Below are 10,249 nucleotides of genomic sequence, written 5' to 3'. Positions count from 1 at the left end.
AGCTGCTCCCTTGGTGGGCTGCTGGGAAGCCACTCTCACTGCCCCAGAATGCCTCCACCTGGGGATGTGGAGATTGGCAAAATGAAGCAACAGCACCATTAGCAGAGGGCTGTGCTTCCTGGAGGCCAGCAGCAACCCCAACCCTGCTGAGTGTGGATGGGGGCTCTCACACATGGGGATACTGCACGCAGAAACCTTCATCCCAAGGGTTCCACAGTACAGGATGGAGCCACCTCACTGTCTCCAAATCCAGCACAGAGCTCTTGGAGCACAGGCAGGGCGGGAGGCACGCAGCATGGGCAGCCAAACACGGCAGCAGAGAGGGGACCAATCCCACCTATGAACAGTGCAGGGAAGCAAGCATCAGGAGGGAGGGTGGCCATGCGAGCTATGGGACAATGCTGGCAGAAAAGCAAATAGATATAATTAACCATTAATAAATGGAGGCCGAAGATTAGAGAACATATCTACTATCAGAAAAGGGAGACCTTGGGAGGCTTTCCAGGGCAAGGGCTGACGACAGCTGGCTCTATGTTCCATGTGGACTGTGGCTGCTTTTCAGGAGCTATGAAGCTGCACGCTGCCAGCTCCAGCTGCTGTGAGTGCTCATGAGCCCTTTTCTGTGTGAAAGGGAAAATTCAGCTGCTCCGTGACGTCAGGAACACTGAAAGCTCACGTGGGATTGGGAAGCTGCCCTGGCACAGTGGGGCACAACGCAGACCCCAGGGCCTCAGCCTGCAGCCCAGCCTGGGCTCCTCAGCCCCAGACATGACCTGCAGCTGTTATCTGCTTGGCTGTTCTGAAGAGGGGTTGTGGTACACACACGAGTGCTGCTGCCACTGCTGGGGTTTGCAGGGGCACAGCAACAGTGGGAAACACTTCACTCCCCTCTGCTTTGCCAGAGGTTGAGGTCAGAGAACTGCACGTGCCCATCTCAGGGTATCCAGTGCTGGCCTCGCAGCACTGAGCCTTGCAGCAGCAGCAGCAGAATCCCTGCGGGTGCATCCCCACCTCTGGTCCCTGCCCCACAGCCCGATCAATTCCCCACTGCAATAAATCTGATTTACAAAGAAAGTGGAAACAAAAGATCCCAGCTATTGCACAAAGCCAAGGGGCCGGCAGCTGCCAGTCTCCTTCCTGCACAGCCCATGGCCCATGTTATCCAAAGCAAACAGTGCTAAGAAGGTGGGGGGTGTTGACAAAAGCCATGCTAAAATCTCTCCTCTAACAAGCATCAAAAGCAAAGAGAGCAAAAATCTGCTTGCAAACAGCACCCAGCACTGGAGTTCTGCACTAAGGCTGCCCAATTCCTGCCAGTCTTTTGGGGCACAGCAAGGACCGGCGCAGGTGCCCCCTGCAGCACGGTCCTGGCTGCAGAACCCTGGGAGCTGCAGGGCAGAAAAGGCTCAGAGAAACCTCTTCTCTGCTTTCTCTCAACTCAGGTAGTGGAAACTCTGCAAATGGCCCTGCAGTGAGCCGTGAGCACGAAGGCTGCACTGCCCTGCCCTGCACACCACCTCGTGTCCTGCCTGTCCGGCCAAACATTCTGACTTGTACTTTTAAGGAGAGCTTTGTCTCTTTGACCCTGCAATTTTGCTTATCAGTAGAAAAGCTGAAGTAAAAAACAAAACTCAACAAACCGACCAGCTACGCATACATCCAGGTGATGGAGGGAGCAGGCAGGTGGGGGTCAGGACAGAGGCCCAGGGCTGCAGTGCCCCACACTGGCCCACACTGCAGCCCCACGGGCGGGTAGAGCCAACAGCCACCGAGGGCAGGAGTTTGGGCAGGAACAGCTGGGAAAGCAGAGCCCTGAGCCATGGAGCTTCCACTGCTTAGAGCAAAGCTCCAAGGTTACTCTGCCTTCCCGGAATGCAGGAAGTGGTGGCTGCTCCTGCCTGTTGGCAACGGTGGGAAACTGTAATGAAATGGGCAGTGCAAGGCCGGCAGCCCCACAGCGATCAGAGACTTCTGCCAGAAACCTCCAGCAGAACGGGAAAGCGAGCACTTCTCTTTGCAGCCTGCTGCTGCAAAAGGAGCCCGTCTTTGTAGCACCTGCAGCACAGCCCCAGCAGGGCAGCAGTCCTCACCACACCACTTCCTTGTAATCAAAAGCTCCTTGCTTTCATAATAATCTCCATTCTAATCTATTATGGAAAACCATTTCACTCTTACGGAGTTCATTAAACTGCAACAGCTCCAGCAACACTGTAAATTTTGCAACTTTAGAATGCACTGAAGCAGATGGTGCATAAAAGGGATCGATACCCCTTTGTGAGGCAGAGGCCAGCCCAGGAGAAGCAGCAAGCTGCAGCTCAGCTGCAGGAAAGCACCACACAGCTCCTGGAATTGTGTCTGGCTTTGTACCCTGCAAACGCTGCAGAAAACCCCTGCTATTCTTTAAATGAATTTCAACTTCCTATAGTTTAACAAGGATGGAATCATATCCGCAAAGATCCCTGAGTTCCTCACAAGCATCTTAAAACATAGGAATGAATCATTTCCTTGCACAACAATTGATGCTGTAATGCTGTGATCCTGGAAATCACAGCTGAGGGTAAAACACAAGCATTCAAAAGAAAATAAAAGCATTTAATTGCAAAACTTGTTACCAAAACTTTTGTACAGCTATTTCATATAAGGGGAGACTTTAATCTCTTAAACCACTGATATCAATGTATTGGTTACAAAGATGACTACAAAACCACCTCCTCTGCCAGGAAGGGGAGGGTACTGCTCTGAAAACACCCGAGGTGAACTGAGAAGTCACGTTCAGGATCTACTGCGCCACCTGTAAGTGACAGTAACACAGGTTACATTTCCCAGGCTGGCATTTCTGCACTCAGTAAGGCCTTTTGTAAGCATCCTAACAGTGTGGCTATGTAAGGAAATATTTGAGATGCCTATGCAGGGAGCAGCCCTAGGGGATGGCTAAAAAAATGCTGTGATGCTGTTTCTGTTCCCACTCAACTGCTCCAGGCTGTCAGTTCTGGACCCAGAGGGCAGCTCTGAGGCAGGGCAGCCCGGCCCCCCAGCTGCCCAGGGGCTCCAACGAGGCCAGCTGCCAGAGGAACACACGGTGCAGCTGCAGCAGGCACACTGCTCGCTGCTCAGCCTCACTGCTTTGCAGGCTGCTGGAGATCACATGGGTGCAGACACAGCTCATTTCAGAGTGAGCGAGGCCCTGTGGAGACGGACAGCAGTCAGTCCAGCCAGGAGGCAAGAGGAAAAGATGGAATTAGTCCTTGCTGAGAACAAGCACAAGGCAGCTGGAAAGGAGAGGCAGGAGGCTGCAGCCCTCTTCCCTCTGCAGAGCCTTCCAGCAGCTCGGGCACTTCCCCAGCACACCAATCCATCTGGCAGACCCGGCTTGCCTGGAAACGGTTACCTGCAAATGAAGCTCTTTCACAATGTAGCTGTTGCAAGGCTGGGTTCTGCCTGAGCTGCTGCTGGCTGCCCAGAGAAAGGCTCCAGCTAATCCCCAGCAGAGCTGTGGTGTCTGCTCCCTGCTCAGCTGAACAACAACAAAAAGGCCTTCGAGAAAGATGCAGTTGTGGGAACGCAGATCTCCAGAAAACAAAGCCTATTAACCAGCCTTAACAAAGCAACAGTTTTCTTCGCAGTGAATGCTGGTGCCTTCCCTCTCCCCAGGACAGATTGTCTTTCGGGCTCTTCAGGGACACGTGGGAGGCCTCCTTTTTGCCGTGCTGCTCCAGTGCTGGGCTCTCCGCGCTGCTACCAGGAGCTGAAGTCCCCAAAGCCTGCACTCTTTTTCTCTTTCTTCGCAGCTGTGCTTGTCGAGGGCCCGTCATCTTCCATGCTGCGCTTCCTGGAGCCAAAATGAAAACACCCCTTAGGGACTGTTTGCTGCGCGGTGGGAGCGGGGCAGCTGGCTGCCTTGCCCTCCCTTAACAGCTACACCGGAGCCAGCTATGAATCAGAGAGGAGCGTGCGCCCTGGGCTGGCACAGCAGGGCTGGGGCTTCTGGCTGTCTGCAGGGATGGCTTGTGTCAGGCTTGGAACGCTTCCAAAAATGTGTTCAAAGCCTAGCAAGTTCTCCAGGTCAGAGCAGACTATTCAACAGCAGCACTTCTTTAGCACTGAAAGTTTGAGCCATAAGTGCTCCCCACACTTCTTACCCATGCTTGTGGTAGCAGAAGGATTTATGGGGAACTGGGTGTAAAGCAGCTGAGTCTGCTCCTTGTGCGTGGCATGCTGCACTCACCACTGCTATTCGCAGCTCACCTTCAGCAGAGCTTACAGCCCCATGGAAATTTTACACGGCCAGGTTCTGTGGTTTCATTGTCAGATAGCAGCAGGGAGAAGCCTGAGCCAAAGGGCTGCTGTGCCCTCCTGAAGGCAGGCTGCAGTGAGTGAAGGACCAGGAAAGAGATGTCCCTTCTGTACAGCTGGTAACAGTGAATGACAGTTTTATGCTGAACGTAATATTTTAAGGTCCAAGCAATATTCTGTAACCAAAACGTTTTACTGAGATGCACATGGAGCTGACCTACATGGACTGCCATATTTTTGTTCTCACAGTTACGCAAATGCCTGTAAGTCACACAGGCACAAAGAAGCTGACTCAATTGCTGTCCAAATCTGTGTACACACAAATACATGTCTGCCTTTATGCAGTAGGCAGACAGCAGTATTTTTGCAAATGCTGTTACAGAAGTCTGCTAAAAATCAAGCGGAAGGCATTCATTGTAATTTATCCAAAGCTGATGCTAGGCTGCAGCTGAGGCAGCATTCTGTGCTGTCTTTAGGTAAGCAAGAGATGCTGTCAACTCCGGTGGATGCACAAAGGGTATCTGGGAGCGGGTGCTTTGGGACAAGCCTGTGCAACCTGCCAGGTACCCTGAAGCTCCCACAGCGAGCCTGGGAACCTGCTGGCTGCACAGGAATCAGATCAGAAGACTGATGCAGGCTTAAGGCAGCTTCTTTGTGCTCAAGAAAAGCTGCTAAAGGAAAAGATATCCATGGGACAGTGGCCTTAAGAAATAGCTGGAGAAGGGGAAGAGACCAGAACAAAAGGTGGAGGAGGAAGTGACTTTTACAGTTCCTGCTTAAGAACTTCTGCATTGTAGACACATATCTACAATTGTGAAGTCTGCAAACACTGCTGAGGACCAACTCAGCCACGTTCAAGTGCTGGAAAAAAAAAAGCTCACAACTTTCGACTTTGAAAAATAACAACTAGAGGGATCTCCAACTCCTGCATAACAGAGTCTTTGCAAAGCTTGCTGGCACTAAGCAAACATCTGGCCTGTTCCAGAGCTCTAGCAGGTAGCACTGAGAAACAGCAATGGACAGGGTCAGCATCCAGCCGGAAAGGCAACTAAAACTGAACAAAGATCAGCTGGGCAGGGAACTTACGCTGCAGCCATGTTAATGTATTTTCCAATCCCCTGACGGTAAGTTTTAGGAGTCTGAACATCTTTCTTCAGTGGGACCACCTCAGCTTTTGTTTTGGCTGCTTCTTCTTCCAGCTGAACCTTCTCTCTTTCTGCAGCAACCTATGGGAAGCAGAGTGCAATCTGTTACAACAGCTCATCCAGAGAAAGGAGACCATGACTATAGTTCTTTGAAACTCTACAGCACTCTAAGACAGCAATCTGCACTGCAACAACAGGGTTGGCTTTAGGAAAAGGACCTCAACCTGCTGTCTGCAGCCAGTACAATAAAACTTCTCTTTGTCACCTCCACCCATAGTGGGCATTTGGAAAGGAAGCTATTGCTAAGGGTGAGGAGGGGAGCCATGCCAGACTGAGCTCCAAAGACCTCTCAGCTGAAACAGCAGCTGTGCTCCCTGTGCACAATGCAACCTAAGGAGCAGCTGTGCTACCTCACCTTGTGCTTGTGTGGGCCAGGGACTTCCACATGCAGGGGGAGGTGAAAAGAGGCACGGGAGAAGTATATGGTCTCCACAAGGGATCAACTGGGGCAAAAACTGAAGTCACTGAGCTTCAAAGTTCTCCAGCCTATCAGATGAGAGAAAGCCATACTCACCTGTGCATCTGCCTCCTCATACGGGTCTACAAAAACGGTTGTTGCCTGGATTCGTATTTCTTCCTGTGAGCAGAAGAGGAGAACGTTGACTCTCTGGTTGAATTGCAATGTCTGCCCCAGGTTCTGCTTCGGGGAAGCAGCAGCAGGGTGATCATGCTGTGCAGGGCCAGAGATGCTCGCTATCCCCACACAGCTCCCGTCACTTCCCACCTACCTTGGGACGGTCTGTCTTCGGGTCACTTTCCACGTTCTCCATAGCAGTCAGAGTCTCAAAGCCACCAACCACTCTAAGAGAGAAAGACAACTTCCAGCTGTCACAGCATCACTGGAATATTCCCACACTCTCACATCCAATATCATCACTGCCCACCCACTCTACCAGATTTTTATACCAACTGTGTTTAGTGGAAGGGCAATCAGCAACTGTATTTGGAAGACTTAAGATAACGTCATTCAGGGTGGAAGGTAAGAATTTTTTTTCCTCAAATCTGGGATTTAAGTTTAAACACAATAAGGAGAAGTCAAATATTCAGAGAGAATGCAAAGACATCTCCCCCCAGTGCGGCAGCCTTTTGGTGCACATAAACCAGCCAGATGGAGAAGGAGCAACTGTGGGCAGCTGCCTGTGCAAGAAAAAACAAATCCAATGCAAAACGGGTTCATTTGCTAGCTTTACATCCATAAATTTGTATCTCATTTGTTACTACTATGAGCTTTGAAAACTAAACCAGACTGGGTCAAGAAAGCAGATGTTTTCATTAACTTCCCATTTTTTGCTTGCAGCAATGAACCTGGGGGAGGCTTTGGGAAAACAGCAGAGCATCACATTGTGGACACCCCTCATCGTAGGTTGTCCTTAAGAGGATCCTTGGATGCTTGTTTTTCAAGACAACGTATCCAAACATTTGCTTTGAAACATTAAAAAAAGGCTGAAGACTTCTGGACGGTTGTTGGTGCTTTTTTCCTACCCTTCCTCACCCAAAAAAGAAGCATGGAACAATGGGAAAATTCCAGAAAAGGATATTTAGAAAGGATAAATGGGGTGATCCAGGTAATTATAAGCCTGTCTTCCTGGCATCTATCCCAGCAAAATAATGGAATAGTGGAGACAGGACATGATTGAGAAAGAAAGGAAATAAGTAACGGCAATCAACAAGGTTTTGTGGAAAACAGTCTGCCAGACAGCCTTCTATCTCTCAGCCACCAGATGTGGTTAATAGGGATAACAGCGTCAGCGGAACGGACTTCTGGAGGGTGCTGACATTTTGATGGAGAAACCAGAAGGATGCGAACACGGCATGCGTTAAATCAAAAACCCGCTGGCAGGTGTGAAAATCTACCTTCAAATAGGAACCACTGGGTCAGTGTTTTTCCAAGGGGTCCTGCAGGGATCACCTCTCAGTCCCAAGATATTTACTGGCTTAATCCATATCCCTGTCCCCAGTTAAATGTGAAAATGGCTATATTTAGAACAGCAGTAAATAAAGCCCGCTGATGCCGGGGGATCCAGAGCCTTTACAAATGCAGGCTGTAGGTGGACAACATCTGCGTTAACACAGCCAGGAACCAAAGCCACAGCCCATACGAACGTCTGTGGGACAATGAGGAGCAGCCCTAATCCTAAACAGCGCTGCTCCCGGAGCCAGAGGAGCTCAGGAGCTGCACAGTGAGAGGGCAGGGCCTGCTGCCCAGGGAGCCCAGGGCTGCTCCTCACTGCACCGCCTGGCTAACGGGCACTAAAGATGTCCAACAGAAAGATCCAGCTGCAGAAAGCCCTGCTGAGTTCCAGAGGCTGCTGCTAAGCACCTGCCTGAACAGACGCGGTTCCTGCAAACACTTTGTTGTTGTTTGAGCATTCCAAACTTCTCCCTGTTACCCAAGGGTGTGTCAATATTCTGTAATCAGGCCGTAACTTCTAAAAAAACACGTATGCAGGCTAGAACAGATGCATTCGTTTGCAGCTGGAGATATCGCATGGGGGAGCTTTGAGAGCAGAGGGGGTCTGACAGCCCTGCATCGGCTCCAGCAACTTTGTAATGAAAACTCAATTTCAAAACTCTCCTCGGGCCAATATCAGATCCACTTTTAATACCAGTGATTAACACACAGCCTAAGATACATTCACTGTATTTTAATTGCCCCTAAAGGAAACTTCTGATTTAATATTGGAGGATTTTCTAGCCAACAGCTCCATTCATTATCTGCCTGTGTGTTTCCATTTAATTAGGTTCTGATAATTTAAAATAGTCAGATCAGCTGTGCACAAGCAATTTAATCGAGTAATCCCTTAGCCTGTAGCTAGACTTCCCACAGTATTACCCCTAATGCATTTTGGCAATGCTCATGAATCTCCACTCGCCGTGCTAATTAAACATTACTGGGAATTCTTTGTCACTTGTACATTTTACATCAGTGGTAGATGTGGCACTCACAGGTCAGCAGTGAAAGAACGAGATACCACCTGCTTGACATGATTAGAAAGTGTTAGAAGACAAGGATATCATCCTCGGGATGGCTTGGTGGCTTTTAGATCCACTGTTCAGATGTCAACAATAATCCACCAGAAATTGCTAGTCAGCACTTCTCATAGGACCTTTGTTGTTTTACTGCCTCCTGTCACTTTTCCAGTTAGCAGTAAAGACTGCATTGAAATAAAAGAATCTGTATGACACTGCAAAGTTCAGACCCCAAATCAACTGCACTCACAACTGTGGATGTGTCCTGCAGGGAGGCAGCTGCCAGCACTTCCCTTCATCTGCAGCACCAGCAGCCAGCTAAACATGCCGGCATTTGGTGCTTTGGTGTTGGCACCCCCAGTGACAGGCTGGTCCTTTTATGCCAACCGATGCAAACAAAAGTCAGTCCTGGTTCCAGACAGCAGCTTCCCTTCATTTCATGTTCCACTTCTAGCAAGGGTGCTCCTCATTCACAAGCGCTGGCACAACGTTGTTCTCACCTTGCTGCAGCTGTGGGCCTGCACAGCAGGTCATTCACTTTCCTCCTTCAGCTTCTTTTCCCCAAACTGTGACAGAACTGTGTTCTTTCACACTCCTACCTCTAACGCTTTCCACAGAAAGTACATCCATGCACGTTGCAGCGTCAGCACGGTGAGCTCTCAATGTTGCTTTGTGTCTTTCCATACTGTGATAAAACTGCTCATAGAAATTAATTTGAATACAAGCCAGGAGCTGAGATGAGACAGCCCTGACCAGAAGAACTGGAAATAATTCCCAGGGTGAGTTTTGGTCAGGAACCCACGCCAAGGATCGGGCCCTGCTGAGGTGCTTCCAGAAAGGACGAGATCTGACCACACCGCACAGCCACTGAGAACTGGGCTACGCATCCGTCAGGAAACTTGTGGCTAGCTGCAAACAGTTCTGCAGAACTTTCTTTGATTTATCAAATGGAATGCTGGCACACACGTTGGCTCTCAAAATACGACAAGTCGTTACTGTCAAACCTCATGACGTTACTCTGCAGTGCTGAAAGCAGAGCGGCAGAATGCAGTGTGTCTCAGGGAGCACACCGCCATCGCTGCAGCAATTACCCCACAGCCAACAACCAAACCAGCACACCGAGGCACTTCTGGGGATTCTCTCCAGCCCCACAACACATGCCCTGGGACGTGGCCAAAAAAAAAAGCCTACGTAAGTTACATGTAGGAAAGACCATCAGATCAGTACATTAAAGCACTAAAAAACCTTCTAAAATGAGAGCAACTACTTAGCATTACTCAAATAACCCACTAACTTTGAAGAGATAAAACCTGCAGCATGAATAACTGTGAGTCTCAGCATGAAGAGCCCTGCAGACAGTTTTCATTAAGACAGAAGGTAAAGGCCGTGGGCTCAGCTGTACGTGCAGCAGTCATGGAGCACTGAGCACCGCTGCCAGCCGGCGGGTCAGCAGACAGGGGAGGCAGAAGGGCAGAACCGACTTTCCCTGCTGCACCGTTTGTGGCTCAGTTTGCCCTGCTGCACCGTGCGGCTCCGTTCCTCAGACAAGGCCACGCATGCTTTGTCCTAAACAGACCGTGCAAGTTTCTGTGAGGTTTAAACAGCAGTTCAGATGACAGCCCACAATGGAAAAGGTGACACCTTCAAGACACCATCCACATGAGAACAAGCAGCGAGACTGAGGGTTCGCTGTCTGTCTCCAGCAGATGCTGAACAGAGGAATGATGATCTCAGCAGTATATTTAGCTCAGTGTCCCCGTGACAGCTAGCTGTGCTTTTGG

General features: G+C 49.9%; 1 protein-coding gene across 1 annotated transcript in view; it reads right to left on the bottom strand.

Moving 5' to 3' along the window:
• Positions 1-2,562: 2,562 nt before the first annotated feature.
• Positions 2,563-10,249, bottom strand: part of PPIL2 (peptidylprolyl isomerase like 2) — a 55,031-nt gene continuing 47,344 nt past the window's right edge. The window contains exons 17-20 of the mRNA XM_048963856.1: positions 6,227-6,299; positions 6,013-6,075; positions 5,380-5,519; positions 2,563-3,829 (exon numbers count right to left, since the gene is read on the bottom strand). Of these exons, the coding sequence (XP_048819813.1) occupies positions 3,736-3,829; positions 5,380-5,519; positions 6,013-6,075; positions 6,227-6,299 (370 nt within the window). The 3' untranslated portion in view covers positions 2,563-3,735. The remainder of the gene's footprint in view (positions 3,830-5,379; positions 5,520-6,012; positions 6,076-6,226; positions 6,300-10,249) is intronic.

Source organism: Lagopus muta, chromosome 17, assembly GCF_023343835.1.
Source record: "Lagopus muta isolate bLagMut1 chromosome 17, bLagMut1 primary, whole genome shotgun sequence".
Lineage (NCBI taxonomy): Eukaryota > Metazoa > Chordata > Aves > Galliformes > Phasianidae > Lagopus > Lagopus muta.
Note: the sequence above shows the minus strand (reverse complement) of the source record. Positions and strands in the feature narration are given on the sequence as shown.